Source organism: Leptonychotes weddellii, chromosome 14, assembly GCF_054177405.1.
Source record: "Leptonychotes weddellii isolate Sample4059 chromosome 14, ASM5417740v2, whole genome shotgun sequence".
In the NCBI taxonomy this organism is placed as follows: domain Eukaryota; kingdom Metazoa; phylum Chordata; class Mammalia; order Carnivora; family Phocidae; genus Leptonychotes; species Leptonychotes weddellii.
In genome coordinates, this window is record NC_138382.1 from 20,358,699 (window position 1) to 20,378,626 (window position 19,928).

Consider the following 19,928-nt stretch of genomic DNA (forward strand, 5'->3'; position numbering starts at 1 on the left):
CCCCATACATTACATCATTAGTTCTAGATGAAGTGTTCCATGATTCATTGTTCGTGCTCAACACCCAGTGCTCCATGCAGAACGTGCCCTCCTCAATACCCACCACCAGGCCAACCCATCCTCCCACCCCCCTCCCCTCTAGAACCCTCAGTTTGTTTTTCAGAGTCCATCGTCTCTCATGGTTCGTCCACCCCTCCGAATTTCCCCGCTTCATTCCTCCCCTCCCGCTACCTTCTTCTTCTTTTTTTTTTTCTTAACATATCTTGCATTCACCCAGTGCTCATCTTAACAAGTGTCCTCCTTAATACCCATCATCCATCTAGCCCTTCCCCCACACACCTCCCTCCATCAACCCTCAGTTTGTTTTCTATAGTTAAGAGTCTCTTATGATTTGCTTCCCTCTCTCTTTTGTTTGTTTTCCCTCCCCTATGTTAATCTGTTTTGTTTCTTAAATTCCACATATGAGTGAAATCATATGGTATTTGTCTTTCTCTGACTGAGTTATCTTGCTTAGCATACTACACTCTAGCTCCATCCACATCATTGCAAATGACAAGATTTCATTCTTTCTTTTTTTTTTTAAGATTTTATTTATTTGACAGAGACACAGCAAGAAAGGGAACACAAGCAGGGGAGTGGGAGAGGGAGAAGCAGGCTTCCCGCCGAGCAGGGAGCCCAATGCAGGGCTCGATCCCAGGACCCTGGGATCATGACCTGAGCCGAAGGCAGACGCTTAACGACTGAGCCACCCAGGTGCCCAAGATTTCATTCTTTTTGATGGCTAATATTCCATTGTAGGGATTGATAGGTGTTTTGATACTGAATGTGTAGATTGCTTTGGGTGGTATAGACATTTTAACAATATTTGTTCTTCCAATCCATGAGCATGGAATGTTTTTCATTTCTTTGAGTCCTCTTCAATATCTTTCATAAGTTTTGTATAGTTTTCAGAGTACAGATCTTTTACCTCTTTGATTAGCTTTATTCATAGGTATCTTACTGTTTTTGGTACAATTGTAAATAGGATCTATTCCTCAATTTCTCATTCTGCTGCTTCATTATTGGTGTATAGAAATGTAAGAAATTTCTCTACGTTGATTTTATGTCCTGTGACTTTGCTGAACTCATGTTATCAGTTCTAGTAATTTTTTGGTTAAAGTATGTCATCTGCGAATAGTGAAAGTTGACTTCTTCCTTGTTGATTTGAGGGCCTTTTATTTCTTTTTGTTGTCTGACTGTTGAGGCTAAGACTTCTGGTTCTATGTTGAGTAACAGTGGTGATAGTGGATATCTCTCTTGTGTTCCTGACCTCAGGGGAAAAGCTCTCAGTTTTTCCCCATTGAGGATGATATTAGCTGTGGGTCTTTCGTATATGACCTTTATGATGTTGAGGTATGTTCCACCTATCCCTACTTTGTTGAGGGTTTTTATCAAGAATGGACGCTGTATTTTGTCAAATGCTTTTTTGGCATCTATTGAAAGGATCATATGGTTCTTATCCTTTCTTTTATTAATGTAGTTCTTATGCTTTCTTTTATCAATTGATTGATTTGTGAATATTGAACACCTCTGCAGCCCAGGAATAAATCCCACTTGATCGTGATGAATAATTCTTTTAATGTACTGTTGGATTCAGTTTTGGTAGTTTGTATGTTTCTAGGAATTTATCTATTTCATCCAGATTGCCCAATTTGTTGGCATATAATTTTGCATAATATTCTCTTATAATTATTTCTATTTCTGTGGTGTTGGTTGTGATCTCTCCTCTTTTGTGATTTTATTTATTTGGGTCTTTTTTCTTTTTGGTAAGTCTGGATAGGAGTTTATCAATTTTATTAATTCTTTCAAAGAACTAGCTCTTGGTTTCATTGATCTGTTCTACTGTTTTTTGTTTGTTTCTATATTGTTTATTTCTGCTCTAATCTTTATTATTTCCCTTTTTCTGATGGATTTAGGCTTCATTTCCTGTTCCTTTTCTAGCTCCATTAGGTATAAAGTTAGGTTGTATATTTGAAACTTTTCTTGCTTCTTAAGGTAGGCCTGTATTGCTATGTACTTCCCTCTTAGCACCACTTTTGCTGCATCCCAAAGGTTTTGGACAGCCATGTTTTCATTTTCATTTGCTTCCATGCATTTTTTTATTTCTTCTTTAATTTCTTGGTTAACCTAGTCATTCTTTAGTAGGATGTTCTTTAACCTCCATGTATTTGTGGTCTTTCCAAGTTTTTTCTTGTGGTTGACTTCAAGTTTTACAGCATTGTGATCTGAAATATGAATGGTATGATCTCAATCTTTTTGTACTTGTTGAGGCCTGATTTGTGACCCAGTATGTGATCTATTCTGGAGAATGTTCCATGTGCACTCAAAAAGAATGTGTATTATGCTGCTTTAGGATGAAATGTTCTGAATATACCTGTTAAGTTCATCTGGTCCAGTGTATCATTCAAAGCCACTGTTTCCTTGTTGATTTTCTGCTTACACGATCTGCCCATTGCTGTATGAAGGTTCTTAGAGTCCCCTACTATTATTATATATTATCAATGAGTTTCTTTATGTTTGTTATTAATTGATTCATATATTTGGGTACTCCCAGGTTGGGGGCATAAATATTTACAATTGTTGGATCTTCTTGTTGCATAGACCCCTTAATTATGATATAGTGCCCTTCTTCATCTCTTGTTACAGTCTTTGGTTTAATATCTAGTTTGTCTCCTATAAGTATGGCTACTCCGGCTTTCTTTTGATGTCCGTTAGCATGATAGATGGTTTTCCATCCCCTCATTTTCAATCTGGAGGTGTCTTTAGGTCTAAAATGGGTCTCTTGGAAGCAGCATATAGATGGGTCTTGTTTTTTTTATCCCTTCTGATACCGTCTATCTTTTGATTGGAGCATTTAGTCCACTTACATTCAGAATAATTATTGATAGATAAGAATTCAGTGCCATTGTCTTCCTGTAAAGTCACTGTTTCTGGAGATTTTCTCTGTTCCTTTCTAGTCTTTGTTACTTTTGGTCTTTCCTTCCCACAGAAAGGGTCCCCTTTAATATTTCTTGCAGGACAGGTTTAGTGGTCAGGAACTCCTTTGGGTTTTGTTTGTATGGGAAACTTTTTCTCTCTCCTTCTATTTTGAATGACAGCCTTGCTGGATAAAGTATTATTGGCTGCACATTCTTCCCTTCAGCATGTTAAATATATCATGCCACTCTCTTGCCAGATTCCTGTGGACAGATCTGCTGCTAGCCTGATTTGTCTTCCCTTGTAGGTTAAGGATTTCTTTTCCCTTTCTGCTTTCAGGATTCTTTCCTTATCTCTAAATTTTGCAAATTTTGCTAAGATATGTCTTAGTGTTGGCTGGCTTTTGTTGAATTTCATGGGAGTTCTCTGTGCCTCCTGGATTTGGATGTCTGTTTCCTTCCCCAGATTAGGGAAGTTTTCACCTATAATTTGCTCAAATAAACCTTCTGTCCCCTTTTCCCTCTCTTCTCCTGGGACTCCTATGATAGGAATGTTATCACACTTTATGGAGTCACTGAGTTCCCTAAGTCTATATTTGTGTTCCAATACTTTTCTTTCCCTCTTCTTTTCAGCTTTATTGTTTTCCATAATTTTATCTTCTTTTTTAAAAAAATATTTTATTTATTCATTTGAGAGAGAGAGAAAGAGAGGGAGAGCAGGGGGGCAGAGGGAGAGAGAATCTCAAGCAGACTCTGCACTGAGCGTGGAGCCCAATGCATGGCTCAATCTCAAGACCTGAGCTGAAACCAAGAGTCAGAAGCTTAACCGACTGCACCACCCAGGCACCCCCATAATTTTATCTTCTATTATCACTGATTCATTCCTCTTCTTTGTCCGTCCTTGTTGTCATTACAACCAATCGGTTTTGTATCTTGGGTATAGCATTTTTTTTATTTCAGCCTAACTAGTTTTTAGTTCTTTTATCTCTGGAGTAAGGGATTCTCTAGTGTCTTCTATGCTTTTCTCAAGCGCAGCCAGTATCCTTATTATTGTTGTTTTAAATTCTGGTCCAGGCATATTACTTATATCTGTTTTGATTAGATCTCTGGCTGTGACTTCTTGTTCTTTCTTTTGGGGTGAATTTCTCCATCTTGTCATTTTGTCTAGGTCACTATTTCTTTGTGTGTGTTAGGAAAGCCTGTTTATATTTCTTGCTCCTGAGAGTAATGGCTATACTAAAAAAAGGTCCTATACTCTCCAGGACCTGATGCTTCAGGAAGTGTTTCAGAGTATGCACTCTGCTCTTCTATTTTGGCTGCTCTTTCCCTCAGGTCAGTCCTCTGCAGAGTTTCTCCTTGCTTGCTGTGGGGAGTGTTTGGACCTTGTTCAGTATATGGCATTTTAACTAGGTATGCTCTGGTCTGTTTATTAAAATAAGCCCAATCCTATTGCCACGGGAGCTGAAGCTCTGCAACACTCTATGATCAGGAGACTTGGTGCATGCAAGGGGTTTGTGCTGGTCTTCTGGGGGAGGTGCCCACTGCACTGGTTCTCAGGTTGACTTGCCCTAGTAAAAATGCACCTGTGGGGTGATGGCTCCAGCCTCTACTGGTGGTGCTGTGTTGCTCACTGAAGTCTGTCAGTGTTGATGGGTGGGGGAAAATGGCATTGCCCCACTCTCTTGTCCCTGGAGCAGGGAGTTTGCACCTGCTACTCTTCAGAAAGCCCTCACAGAAGAGCAGTCTTTTTCCCCTTTTGTGTCCCCAGCTTCCATGAGATCTCTGCCTCCACCCTGTCAGCGTCCACGCTGTCTGCCTGCCAGGTGGCACAGTACTCCTGTGTTTTATCTCAGGAGTGTGGTTGGGTTTCAAAACTCCAAATTTTAGGGGTCCAGTGCTATGCGGATCCACACTGATCATCTGCGGGAGGGTCTCACCATGCTGCAGCTGGTGCCAGTTTGTCCCAGAAAAGCAGCCATATAAACACATGGGGGCTTGGAGTTTATGGTAAAGTGCAGCAAAAAGCTGGCCCCAAGGTTTACTGCCCTCAGCAGATGTCTCTGTTTCTATGCTAGTGAACGGGGCAGCACATTGGTGCCTGCCAGCACTTTGTCCCCCGAGAGGCCATGCCACCTCTCCCAAATGCACTCTAAGAAGGGAAACTGTTTCTCCCCCAGCAACCCAGGGGATCTTCAGACCACGCTGTCCACTCCCAGGCTCTGCCCTTCTTCCCCAAAGGACCACTGCTATGCCCACCAGGCTCTACCCGGCAGTGGCAGGGACTTCTAAAACTTCGGACTTTGAGCTCTCTGCTTGTAAAAACTTGCCACTCTAGCTTTCCCAGTCAGTGGTTTTGGGGAAGTGTTTCTCTTGCGTAATCCCCAGGGCAGTGCTTTCCATCTATATCTTTATCTCTCTCTCCTCTCTCCGAGATCAAGGCTCCCTCCCCTCTGCAGCACCCACGATTCTTTCTCCCCAGAATCATGTCTCTGCACCTCCTACCTTCCATGATGTGGCTTCTTTTCTCCCTCTAGTTCTGCATTTTGTTCTCTCAGCATTCAGATCGATTCTCAGATATTTGGAAGATTTTATATTTATCTAGCTGTGTTTGAGGGACGAGGCATGCATAGGGTCCCCCTATTGCTCTGCCATCTTAACCCTCAGTACATTATTCTTTAGAGCAAAAGATCTCAAATGCAAAGGGAATGAATATGAATTGGAAAGTTGCATTGGAAATGGAGAGCTGGAAGCCCATAGTTTATGCATTCACTTCTACTTTCAAGGTTTGATATGCTCCAAATTTAACTTTTTAAGTAACAACAATGGACATATGTATTTATACACACAAGTACATACATGTGATCTTTCAGTCCTTGTTGCTAGATCTCAAGTTACGGCAGGACCAATATATCCTTCATTTGATTCAAAATAGAGCTAAATTCTCACTTCTGTTAAGTCTCTCTGACTCCTTCAATACAACAGCTCACAAACATCTACTAGTCATATTTCTATTTGTTTTGAAAGTTTCCTTGTCCTCGAACACAGCTTACATAATATTATGCTGAGCTACTAAACATTTGCAGATCATGCCAAGAGTCTCAACATCATATCCTGCATATATGGCAACATCCTACACTATAGTTCTGCTTGTTTCCCTGTAAGAGTTCTCACAGAGTTCACTTCTGAGGAACAAGACATAACGAGGGAATGAGGTCAGGGGAAGCATACATAAAATCAAGTCATAACAATGTCTTATGGAAATCACTTTGCCCTCTCTGAAACATTTCTACTTTGAATCTTTACATGTTTCAGAAAATTAAAATAACATAGTAGAAAATAGAAATTAGTGCCCAAAGTAGATTCTACTGTTTTAATTCATCTCTAAGGAAATTTACTTTCCTTTTCACTCTGATCCAGAATTCAAACGAAAAGTAAGTAGGTATTCCCATACCTGTCATAGCCCAGAGGATGAGGAGAATGACCATCAAATTTGGGACTGCTTCTAGAAATTGTATTCCCTGGTGATATATTATTTATGCGCTGTAATACACAAAGTATATAAGCAACATTTGGTTATTCCATATTTATACATAATACATATACACACACACATATATATAGCACACTAATTAACTTCTAACGTAATTAAAAGTTTGGTATCCTACATGAGCAAATGTGAGCACAGACACCAAGGTAACTGCCTATAGTACTCTCTCCTCATTGTGTCTTAGATCCAAATACCATTGCATAAGCCATAAAGGGGTATCCTGGTTCCCCACATTGGCCAGGACCCTGCAATACCAACTTCTTTGGATTTATCTCTTCTCAAACTATAAATCTGGCTCAGTGACTGACTTGGCCATACTTAAAGCTATGGCAAAGGAACCCCAAACTCGAAGCTGACCCCCAAAAGTGGGAGAAGAGGATTTCGGGCACGTGTAGTCCAGGGAAGTTCCTCAAAATTCCAAGAGGGGCTTAGCTTGTTTCTGTAGCAGGGTTTTAAATCCAAGGCCTCCACTCTGATCATCTCACGACCATAAAGAATACTCAGTGTGTCTAAGTGCACTCCTCAGCCAGAAGCACCTTCTCCCTCCTCTGATGGGAAGTATTTTCTTCCTACTTCCATAAGATTTCCCAATTTTTCTTACATCATTGCTATCTGTGCACATCTTAACTCCCTACACTACACTATAAACTCTTCCAGGACCCAGGTCACACCTTATATGTCTTTCTCTGGTTTCCCTGAACAGCTAACAGAGAGTTGGTGAACATCTAGACATTTATTTCTGCAGAGGGGTGGCATATTCTTTAATTTGGGAAAATGCTGCCTTCTCTTATTAAATGGAATAGTTTCTCATTATTGTAAGCTCCCCCTTTAAGAAAATACATGATCTTCATCAAAATACTCTACTACAAGAAAGAACAAAATGTATTATAAAATTCTACTTCATACCAAAGATCTGTTGAACTTGCTGTAACTGTTTTCAAGGGCACTCCTAAGGCCGTCATTACTGTCATGTAACTTCCGGTTAGCTGTTCTACAGAGCAAATAAACAAACAAACAGATAAGGAAAGTTGGGGTAAAAGCCACTTTCTTTGCAGGCTGTGAAGTTCAGAACGTGGAATTACTTACCACCTCTTGCAACTTTCTACCACTCCCCTTCCAACCTCATAAACCAAGATCATAATTCATTACAAGAACTACAACTTAATTGAGGGATACCCTCTCTTTTAAAGGTCTCAGAGCATTTCAGGAATTAGCTATGCTGTTGGAACCCACTGTTCCCTCAGGTAGCTTCAAGATATGAACAGGTTTCCTACAGGTCTCTGCTTCCTAAATGCCAGGCCCCAGCTGGCCCCATGTGCTGCCCTCTGTCCCCCTGCGCATGTCCCAGCCAGGCGTGGAAGCGATGTGTTATGTCACACTTCTTTCTCCTGGCTACTCCCACATCTTCCTCATGGCCTGATACTGTCCACCAGGGTACCGATGAAAGGTTCTAATGTTGACTCTGGGTTCAAACCCCATGCAGGCATGTACTTTCCACATCACTGATGGGAGTCATCTGACCTGTCAGAGCCTCAGCAACCTCTTCTACAAACGGAGGACAATGCCGCCTGAGAGTGGCCCATCTTTCCCTACTTAAGGCTGATCCATCCTTCAGATCTCAGCTCAGTTGTTGTATCCGCCAGGACACTTCCTGGACCTTCCTGGGTAGGAGGAATCTCTGTACTATATGCCCCAGCAGGTACACCCCTTCCCTCTGTCCCACTTCTCCTTTGGCATTTTATGTTTATTTCTATAATTAGTGATCAGTTTCCATCTTCTTCCCCTAGATGAGCCCCATAAAGAGACTTTTTTTTTTCTTTTCTTTTTACTTGCCACTCTATCCTCAGCTCCTGGCATACCTGACCCATAAAAGTTGCTGAATGAAAACCTGCTGGATGAATGAATAAATGCATGAGCAGGATTATTGTAACATGTCAACTCTGTAACTGCCACTGGTGAGACTTAACAGGCATGGTGAAAACAAATTTGCCAAGCCTGACCTTACTTCCTTCGGGAAGACAAACCAGAAGAACATACATGAGTAAAAAAGAACATGGGAGTAGAGGAGGGGGAGAGTTTGTGGAGAAGGCCCTCAGAGGCTGGAATTATGGTAACACGGGTGTGAAGTTGACAAAGCAGGTATAGTATTTCCAGTAGGGTTTAAAAAAAAAAAAACCTAAGAAAAATAGCCGTCTCACCAAGAACAATACGTTGGGCAAGAATGATCGCGTGTGTCTAGTGCTGTGACGTGAGCTAACAGGAGATTCCTGACAGCCTCCCAGTGTGCTGGGCTGTAGAGACAGCTGCTGAGGTCAGAGCTGAGTCTTTATGGAGGTATAATAACATCTCACCTGACTTGGAAGGACTTTGAGAGAATCAGACTCTAGTCCCTGGATTTGAATAGTTTATTTAGGATTAAAAGCAGGAGAAAGCCAAGTGCTGAATGCACCACAGCGAGAAGAAACATGCATGGACCTGCAAACCCAGTCTTGAGAATATGGCAACTCATGTGACATGGGGCATGTGTCTTATTCACAAAACATCAGGAAAATGTAAATGTAATGAGCGTTTTATATGAGAACTTACTGGAGTATTTCAATTTGCCTCTCAAGACTATTTCGATCTTCTGTGTACTCTCGGATTATTTCCAGATCCCTGTAAAACCATATTTTATGTTTGAACGAGAATTAGGTATCCAGTCCTGCCTTACACCTACCCTCCCAGACCCCCTTTCACCTTTCTCAAAGACCTGTGTCCTTGGCCATGGTTTTCTATCCCCTGGGGTTCCCACTTAGTCCCTCTGTGCCTTCAGCAGCCCCACATGCCCGCACACCCCCCCTTTCCTGTGCGAGGTCCTGCTCTCCCTCCCAAACCCAGCGCTGCTCCTCACAGGACGCCTTGACCCTTCACCTTCTGCTAAGCCCCCTCTCCCCAGGGACTCATTAACAGTCCCTTCAATCCAGCGTGCTCTCTCCCCTCTGACCCTTCCCTGCTCCTTCCCTGCCTCATGCAATCCTAACCCAGCTATTTTCCTCCTTCTTGGTGATTCTTTCTCCTCACTCCACCTGGCCCTCCCCGCCTCACCCTAAACCACAGAGGAGTCCACGGGACCGGGCTTTCTCCGCCTGCCATAAACCCATGCTCAGTGATTCCTGTTGCTTTATTACAAAGCCCTGGCCTCCTCCCCGTAACGTTCCCTGAGAACATTAGCCACTCACCACCAGCCCCTATTCCACCTCAGCCCCATTTCTAAGCAGACAAACCAAAGACTCTCAGGCTCTCAACTGTTACCCACAATAACCTGTCCGCTCACTCTCTTGATGATAAAGCTAAGAGGTTCCCAATTGACAATAGGAATTTAAGTTCCTTAGCCAAAAATGCTGGGCCCTTCCATTTAAACTAGCTTTTAAATTTTTAAATTTTGTTTAACTTTTACTTTGCTATTCAAAATACCTTTTCCTGTCCAGAGGTCTGACCACTGTTCTCCAAAACAGTCTTATCTGTCTCTCTGTTCTTGCCTCTGCCTTGCTTACTGCCTCACCTGGAACAGCTCTGAGACTCTCTTCTCCCCTCTGAAATGGGAAGACTAAAAGTCCCTATCTCACAGGGTATTCTGTGGATTGCAAGAGTTGATGCTAGGAAAGTTCTACGCATGTTACCCCTGCCCCCCTTGACCGACACAAATCAGCTCCTCCCAAGCCAATCTCAGGCGTCTCCTCTTTAATAAAGCTCTTCACCGCCCCTGAATCAAAAGGACACTATCTACCATCACATGGCAAAGGACCCAACCTGCGCCACTGCGGCTGGGATTGTTTCTGACACTGCTGAGCTCCTACGCGAACTCCATAACCCTTCAGCTTTGTGACTTTCTCCACGAATCTGAAGTTCTCACAGAGCAGAGATCACATCTTTGCTTATATTTTTATTTATTTATTTGTTTGTTTATTTATTTATTTATTTATTTATTTCACACTCATAACTCCTTCTGTAGCTCAGGAACCTGTATACAGTAAGTACTTAAATGTTTCACTGCTGACCATTACAGGACCTTAATTGTGATTAAAGTTTGCAAGCAAACAAAGCAAAAAGGATACTTTTCCCAAGTGTATATGTTTATACACACACGCACACACACACACACACACGTGTATGTATGTATTTTGTATGCATATATATCCATATTACATGCAAATATGTGAATGTAAATACCTTTATAAATATCCATATATATATTCAGATATTTATATAGGTATTTGCATATATACATAAATGCATGCCTGTGTGTGTGTGTGCACTTCAATTAGCACTGACTCCCGATACTTTAGGTATATTCTTCTGTTCCCAATAATTCAAACATCTATTAGGCCCTGCACTCTCCAAAGCAGTCAATAATTAAACTAATTAGTATTTTTCTTAAAAAAAATTTAAAACACAAAAATCATCAGGAAATAGGACACTGAAAGCGGTATCTTTGGAAAACAAAGAACATACCAGCAAGGTCAATAAATAACCCTTTATGATTACGTAGCTGACTTCATTCACACGGATGGTCATCTAAATAAACATTCCACTCAAACTAAAGAATAAAATGCAAAGTTTCATACCTTTCTGAATTCAGAGTCTGATCGGCATAATCACTTTTCAAAGCATCTAATTCACTCTGAAGAAAGGCTATGTTTGTCTGTGCTTCTAAAAGATCTTTCTTAACTTTCTGATTTTCCTGGAGAAAAGAAACAGCGCAGGCCATTAGATTCGGGGTGTCTTCCACCCAGGAGAGTCAAGTGTAGTGGAACCTCGCACCCCAAACCTACACCTCCATAGTTCTTCAAATCTTGGTGTTCAAAGAACTAGTTATCAATTCAAGGTGATCTGAAATTATCATAAAGTATTAAAGTCTCAAAAAGCTAAATCCTTGAAGTTGTTCTCTCTTTTTTTAATGTCTGACATCTGGTGCCAAAAAACACCAGTCAAATCATGATCATGACATACTTTAACATGTTACTGGCAAATGAACTCAGATCAAATATGTAAACATCTGTTTTATTCAATGAGAGCTATGAATCTACTGAAAATATTCTGTGGCATTAATAGTACCTATCACCAGGCAGACTGGCTAGTTTTTACAATAAATCCGATCACCTAACATTTGTAAGTTTTGTGCTTAAAAATAAACTAGTGTAGTTTAAAAAATGTCTATGTTTTCCTAAAAAAAGAAAACAAAAACACACTGGAGGCTTCTGGTGTGTAATGATGAACTGAGCACTCTTCTTTCCTTTTGGAGACCTCATTCACATGAAATGCCAAATAACATGAAATAAACCAATACAAGTTGCAAGAATGCAAGAGGGGCTCCCCAACAGTCAAATGAATTAAATACATTTCTGGAAGATGGAAACTGGGTGGAAATGTGCTGACAAAAGAGAAGAGAGCAGGAGCACAGGAAGTCTGGAAGAGGCATGGGGGAAGATTGTGCTATAGAGCAAAGGAGGAGGCAATTAGCCAGGCAGAACCCCCGAACAGTCAGAAATGGGGCTTAAAAACACAGGTTAAATTTGTGTATTAAGGAACTCGGCCCCCAGCCCCAGGCCATCCCCTCTAATACTAGCAAAGAATAGCAGATAGAGTCGATTCCTAAGGCTGTAAGACAGGGCTTGTCTTTTTAAAAAGAACTGAATTGGGTGCCTGGGTGGCTCTGTCAGTTAAGCATCCAACTCCTGGTTTTGGCTCAAGTCCTGATCTCAGTCAGGGTCATGAGACAGAGCCCCACTCAGGCTCTGTGCTCAGCGTGGAGTCTGTTTCAGATTCCCTGCCTCTCCCTCTGCCCTCACTTGCTCTCTCTCTCTCTCAAACAAATAAATAAAATCTTAAAAAAAAAAAAAAGAATAGAAAAAGAACCGAATGACCCCTATACAGTGTGCTGAGGCTTGTCTCTGAATATCCATATCCCACTCCTTCTGGTCATCAGGGGTCCCCCAGTCTGACAGCCAGCTTCACACACACAGCTCCTAGGAAAACACTCTCTCAGGGAGGAGGCCCTGAGGTAAACAGATCTATTTACCTAGCTGCACAGGAATCCTACGCCAGCTACCTAAAATGCTCAGAAATTCCAGGATGACATATGGGTAGTGAGTTAAAAGAACTATCAGTCCAGTAAGAACTGAAATTCTGTAGACTCTAGAATTAACATTTTCAAGGAGAAAAAACAAATTCCACGCATTGGGAAGAATTAAAAAAAAAAAAAAAGTTGGAAGGCATCAGTGGATGATATCCTGAGGATGCCAGAGTTTCTTTTTACAAGAAACCAAAAACTCAACCAGGAAATGCAAGAAAACTAAGCAATTCTACAAGAAAGTCATGATCCAAATACAGAGCCAACTAAGAAGGGGCAGAATTTGGAACTGATGGTGCATTCCAACTTGACCATGAAGCTGGGAGACTTCTCTTCTGAGTGGTGCGGGGATAATGACTGGAGAGAAAGAAACACACTTATAGCACAGCTGGGTCACTTCTGGGCTCTGCAATGAGAATATTTAGAGTCCTAATAAAGGAAATGTTCACTAGTGGCTTTCAACTTCTAGAGTCCACCTACAAACAAAATAAAGACAACTTAATGACGATGAAAAAACAGATGCAAATGCTGACAACTTGGCAACAGAAAGACCAAAGATAGGGTCATCAAGGGGGGAAATGGGCAGAAAGAGGAATGCTGGAGGAAGAAAAGGGCAATTATAACCTCATCTCACAAAGCCAGGGACACAGACCAGAGCTGAAGTTGTAGGAATGCAGGGTTAACTATGTGAAATGCAAGGGCCATGCCGTCATTGCTTTGAGTAAGAAATAAATAAAAGCGGGCGCCTGGGTGGCTCAGTTGGTTAAGCGACTGCCTTCGGCTCAGGTCATGATCCTGGGGTCCCGGGATCGAGTCCTGCATTGGGCTCCCTGCTCGGCAGGGAGTCTGCTTCTCCCTCTGACCCTCCCCCCTCTCATGTGCTCTCATTCTCTCTGTCTCAAATAAATAAATAAAATCTTTAAAAAAAACAAAGTGTAACTTTGGGGCGCCCGGGTGGCTCAGTTGGTTAAGCGACTGCCTTCGGCTCAGGTCATGATCCTGGAGTCCCAGGATCGAGTCCCGCATCGGGCTCCCTGCTCAGCGGGGAGCCTGCTTCTCCCTCTGACCCTCCTCCCTCTCATGCTCTCTGTCTCTCATTCTCTCTCTTGCAAATAAATAAAATCTTAAAAAAAAAAATTAAGAAATAAATAAAAGCATTCACAACAGGTGGGGCATCCTTGAGGGTAAAAGCCTGAATAACACCTTTGGTCAAAGGTACGTCAAAGGCTTTCTCTAACTGCAGTACTAATTTCTCTCCATCCCCGGAACACTGATAAACAGCATGATTATGTCTAGTCGTTGAAGAGGAAATGTATTTCTGTAAATGAAAGGTGATTCTTACCATTGATAAATCATAAATTTGCTTTTTTAATGCAGCCACATCTTCTTTTTGACTTATGTGTTTCGACTGTTCTTCTAGCTGAAAGAGCAAATAAAGGCTGTGCATTTACAAACTCACTTTGGATTGATTCAGTTAAGTTTATGAGTATCCTTGAATATACAGATAGGGGAATTCTAAAAGTCTTCCATTTTCAACATTTTACAACTTTGTAAATTATTAAGCTACATATAATCCATGAAGATTTGAAAATTTGCTTTCAATAATTTAAGCATTTAAAAAGGGGGTTTTATCGCTTAATGAATTTCTTTTCGAAACAACTGAAAAGTCCTTTTGGGAAGCCATTCAACTATTAAGCGATTTAACTTAGCCTTTTCAGTTATGTTGCCTATGAGTCTGGACCTTTATATTCTCCTAGAAATTCATCTGCACTTAACACTTTCTATCCTGTATTATAATTATTTATGAATGCCTTCTCTCTCCTACCAGAGTCTAAGATTTTTAACAGCAGAGTTAGTGTCAGATTCACCTGTTTTATTCACAGTGACTCCAGTAAATGCTTATTAAAATAACTGAAATCAATAACATTTAAGTGTGATAGGAAGCTAGTGACATACACATACAATTCTCTATGAATATATACCGGAGCTTTGCTTTCTGGTTGACTTGTTAGTATTACCAGACTTTCAACCAGCTCAGGAGATCTCTAACATGGACAACAAACATGTCTTTTTGTTTCCTGACAGTCCCTGGGAACGGTGAGGATCCGTGGGTTTCCATTAACTGAGTAGTTACGCACTGACCAAAATGAATGCTATATTTCATCAATTTTAAGTCAAAGCCTAAGTAATCTGATGCTGGATTTTCTTCATCTTACCAGATGCGTCAACTAAAGGTTTTCACACACCGAGGCCATGACTGCCACGTGGCTCACTCTGAGAAGAGCCCTTGATTTTTTCAGATGCATGCTAATTTCAGAGAAAAAAAAACTGGAGGGAAAAAACTAGTTCCTCAGAATCCATGGCATAGGGTAATGGCAGTCATATCAATTTTGTAAACTTTTCCAGTTTAAGCCTTTAACACCCCCTCACGTAAATCACCATCTGTTCTCTTGCAGAACAAGCCTCCCGAGCCGGCGGGAAGTCTGGTACAAGTGAGAAAGCGCAAACTGTGTAGCAAGACAACTCCACGGCTTATTAGCTCTGTGACTCTAGAACTCGGTGTCCTCAGCTGTGAAAGCAGGAGACTTACCTATCCTCAGAAAAAGTTTGAGAATTAAAAATTATGAAAAAGAGCTGAAGAAACTATAAAGTCAGTAATGTCTCAGCTATTAGGGTTAGGCAGGACAGTCCATTATTAATCCCATTTTACAAATGAGAAACGAAATGATAAGATAATGAAGCCAATTGTCCCAGGTATAACGGGAACAAAGTAGCATCGTCTCGATGAGAACTCCAGTCCCATCACTTCTGACTCTTACTGTTCAGGGCCTATGTGGTCGTCATCATATGCCTCATCGTGGCAAGAAATTCTGTGTCTTTTCTGCATAACTTGCTTCTAGCCTAAAGATGTGGGAAGACAGGAAAATAACCGAGAACCGGGGCTAGGAGAATCTGTGACTCTGGCATCAACAAGGGACTGGTCTGTTCAAATTCTGCAATTCAAGCATCTTATGTCTGGTCTAATGGCCTCTGTCAATTAGAGAAAAGGTTGAGCTGATCATAATTTCCCAAGAAGGTTATTGGGGAGGATTTTTAATAATCCCAGAGAATCCCAGAGGTTTGAATTGCAATAGCCTACAAAATACAGCTAATCGTCCCTTAATCTCATTGAATATAAACACTGGAAACAGCATTAAAGGTTATCACATGAACAACCAGAGAAGCAAAGTGATGTGCCCAAAGTCACAATGCCACTTTCAGGGATGATTCTTTTTTAAGTATCCATTTTCAGTTTAGCCAAGGTATTTCCACTCGTTATAGAGACAATCCACATGCAAGAGGTGGATCCAGTACCATGCAGCAGACAGCCTGTGCCGGTGGGTGAGAGCCAATGTGACGCACCTCTTCCCAAACTCTGCACTCAGTCACGTCAACTTGGTAGCTTGAAATTGTTAATGGTGGAAGCATTAACACCGTGGAAATCAGCAAATATTACAGATTCCTCCCTGACCCCCTTTCCCCCTCCAGAGCCCATTGTTAAGTAGCTACCAGCATACCACTGGGTGAAACAAACCCTACTCATTAGAAACCAAACACAGCAAAGGCCAAACCCAATCACACTTTTGCTCACATTTCAGCAAGTTCTCTCCCACCTCCTGCTGATCAGGGGTCCCCTAGATCTGGAACTTTCTGCATAGAAGAAGAGCATTTACTTCATTTAATAAATATTCACTGAATACTGACCATGTACCTTGCGGTTAGCTGGGGGCAAGGATACAGGAATACGTGACCAGTAAAGACAGGATCCCTCCTGTCATGAGCAGAGTCCACTGAACATGTGGGCATTGAGGGCACCTGAGGAAGGAAAACTGGGGTCTGATGGACAACTGTTCAAGGGGTCAGAAATATTTATTAGACCTGTGCAGAAGATAGGTTGCCCTTGAAACGGAAAAGAAAATCAGGGACCTTTAAAAATCCATCTTTCCAGGGAGCCCAGTTTGACCCTGAAATCTGATTCCAACTGCTGCTTTAACATGGTTCCCAATGTCTTTAGTTGCTAATAACTTAAACACACTGATACACTGAGGCTATTCCTAGAAGCCTCGCTGCCACAAACATACCTTTTTGAGTTTCTTTATTGTCACCTGTAAATCCCCTACTTCTGTTTCATACTGACGTCTGAGGTCACTGAGGGCTTCCTCAGCCTTACGTTTTTCCTAAAAAAAAAAAAAAAAGATTTTAATGATTTAAACAGGTTCTTCAAAACCCCATAGAGCAAGAAATGTTTTGTGTCAAAGTAAGGCTGATCCCAAGTCTCCCACACAGAGAGGGCAAGAAGGGATGGCGGAAGTAAACCAAATGACTTTGGAGGTACATCTCTTTTGGAATTGAAACCTGCGGAAGTGAAAGCCGACATGCACACATCACCAGGAGACGCCTCTAAGACTATTACTCATGTTGTGACAGGAGGCCAGGGCACATCTATTAACTAGTTTAAGTAGTTATTGCTGTTATTTATTAAAAGATATGGCAAGAGCCAAGGGCCCACATGCTTGCCTGAACCCTATCATGTCATCAGGGCCCAGGAAGGTCCAGTGGGTTTGTCCTTTTTCCAAGAGCTTACACCTTTACCTGAATTCAAATCACATCACCTGCAAATTTCTATGCTAAGTGCTTCCACATGGGCTGGTTCTTCTCACATGTGTCCTGCCTGGATCAGTGAATGGCAAGGGGCACCCCGGGAGGTCAGGGGCTGCAGGTCCCAGGAGCCCAGACATCTTCAAATGTCCTTTTTCTCTTCGCAAAGTATGGAACTCTGCGCCCTGTGTTTAGTATTCAAATAAATTATGTTACTAGCCAGTGAAATTGAGTGTGCAGCTATCCCCTGCTAGCCCACTATATGCCAACAGTCCTGAGCACAGGGGGGCAGAGCAGGAGCAAGGCAGACAAACGCGCATGCTGGTGGGGGAAGACAGGAGGTAAGACGACCTCAGGAAGTAATACAGGGAGAAGCTGACAGGGAGATGTGACAGGAACTGAGTTAGGGGGTAAGGTAAGGCCTCTCTGCAGGGGAGATATGACCCCATGTCTGAACACCTGCCTGAGTTACAGGGTCTTGCGACCCACTTACTGGCTGTCTAGCTGAGACAACTTACCTGGAGCCTTCATCTCCTTATTGGATTAATGTGAGGATTATATTAAATTACCCAAGTAAATTAAATAATCCATATAAATTAAATAATCCATGTAAATTAAATATTCTATGCTCAGGAGGAAATGTGTAGGAGAAGAGTAACATCTTCACTCATGGTAACCTTTTCTAAGCGCGTCTCTCGACTTCATCCAGCTCCACAGGTGAGGTAGCAATGTCGCCACTTCACAGGTGGATGAAGACGGGAAGCCTCGCAATGAGGCACTACCTCGGACAGCCTTCCTGGCACTGAAGTGGACCCCAATGTAACTAGGCAAGTCTTCTCACTAAATCCAGGGCCACAACCTTAAACAACTTTTATGGTTTAAAAACATTTTATTCAGAGTTCAATAAAGGAAATTATCACCATGTAGCTCTTTCCATTCCCAACCTGTCAAGATGCCAAGAGATCGGGTAGGGGGTCACTACAGTAACTTAGGTAGATGGTGGTGGTTCAGACCAACTCATCACAAACTTCCAGGAAACTGAAAGGGAGGGAAGCTTTCCCAACTCATTCTATGAGACCAGCACTGGCCTGATACAAAAATCAAACACATTAAGAGAAACCCACAAACCAGTATCTTTTATGAGTATGGATGCAAAAATAATAAACAAAATTTAGCAAAATGAATTCAACAAGATTCAAAAATGAAAATACATCATAAATAAATGAGGTTTATCCCCAGAGTACAAGTGTGTTTTAATACTTGAAAATCAATGTAATTCACCACATTGATGTTCTAAAAAAGAAAAAAGCCATGATCATTTCAATAGATACAGAAAAACATTTGATGAAATCCAACATTCCATTCCTAATTAAAACAACTCTTAGCCAACCAGGAACATGCGCAAAATTCAGTAAAGGGCTTCTATGAACAGCATGCCACCAACATCATACTTCTTGTTGAGAGAGAAATTATAGACAAGGATGTCTGCTCTCCCTTTTCTTGTTCTAACCAGTGCAATAAGGAGAGAAAAATAAAGTGATCATTCACACCAGAAAGAGAGAAGTAAAGCTGTCTTTATTCATAGATTACAATACCATTTACCTAGAAAATCTGATGGAATCTACCAAAAAAGCTGCTGAGTGTGAACAATGTAAACAATAAGATAGGGTATAAGATCTATATGTAAAAATCAAGTGTATTTCTATATATTCACATTGGACAACCAGAAACTGAAAGTTTTAACAACACTGTTTAGAGTAGCATTAAAATATCAAATACTTAGGAATGAATCTGAGGAAAGATTTATAAGATCTTTATGTTGTACACTACAAAACATTGCTAAGAGAAATTAAAGAAGACCTAAATAAATGGAGAATAAATGGATCAAATTATTCATTATTGTTAAGATGCCAATTCTCCCCAAATTGATCTATAAATGCAATGAAACCAAATCAACCCCCCAGAATGTTTGGGTTTTTTGTTTTTTTTTCTTTTTGTTTTTAAGAAACTGACAAGCTGATTCTATGGAAATTAAAGGATCTAAAATAGCCAAGACAATTTTGAAAAACAACAAAGTTCTTTCAACCTAAATGTGAGACAGGAGTCCATCAAAATCCTAAAGGAGAAGACAGCAGCAACCTCTTCGACCTCAGCCGCAGCAACTTCTTCCTAGAAACATCGCCAAAGGCAAGGGAAGCAAGGGCAAAAATGAACTATTGGGACTTCATCAGGATAAAAAGCTTTTGCACAGCAAAGGAAACAGTCAACAAAACCAAAAGACAACCGACAGAATGGGAGAAGATATTTGCAAATGACATATCAGATAAGGGGCTAGTATCCAAAACCTATAAAGAACTTATCAAATTCAACACCCATAGAACAAATAATTCAATCAAGAAATGGGCAGAAGACATGAACAGACATTATTCCAAAGAAGACATCCAAATGGCCAGCAGACACATGAAGAAGTGCTCAACATCACTCGGCATCAGGGAAATCCAAATCAAAACCTCAATGAGATACCACCTCACACCAGTCAGAATGGCTAAAATTAACAAGTCAGGAAATGACAGATGTTGGCGGGGATGCGGAGAAAGGGGAACCCTCCTACACTGTTGGTGGGAATGCAAGCTGGTGCAGCCACTCTGGAAAACAGTATGGAGGTTCCTCAAAAAGTTGA

At 41.3% G+C, this 19,928-nt stretch overlaps 1 protein-coding gene across 2 annotated transcripts in view; it reads right to left on the reverse strand.

Annotated features, from left to right (window-relative positions):
- RASEF (RAS and EF-hand domain containing) overlaps nucleotides 1–19,928 on the reverse strand; it is an 80,645-nt gene that overhangs the window by 22,748 nt on the left and 37,969 nt on the right. The window contains exons 4-9 of one of the 2 annotated variants that reach the window (XM_081802882.1): nucleotides 16,732–16,827; nucleotides 13,953–14,030; nucleotides 11,106–11,221; nucleotides 9,088–9,156; nucleotides 7,408–7,492; nucleotides 6,406–6,494 (exon numbers count right to left, since the gene is read on the reverse strand). In XM_081802882.1, coding sequence (XP_081659008.1) covers nucleotides 6,406–6,494; nucleotides 7,408–7,492; nucleotides 9,088–9,156; nucleotides 11,106–11,221; nucleotides 13,953–14,030; nucleotides 16,732–16,827 — 533 coding nt within the window. The remainder of the gene's footprint in view (nucleotides 1–6,405; nucleotides 6,495–7,407; nucleotides 7,493–9,087; nucleotides 9,157–11,105; nucleotides 11,222–13,952; nucleotides 14,031–16,731; nucleotides 16,828–19,928) is intronic. The other variant, XM_081802883.1, reaches the window with a different exon arrangement.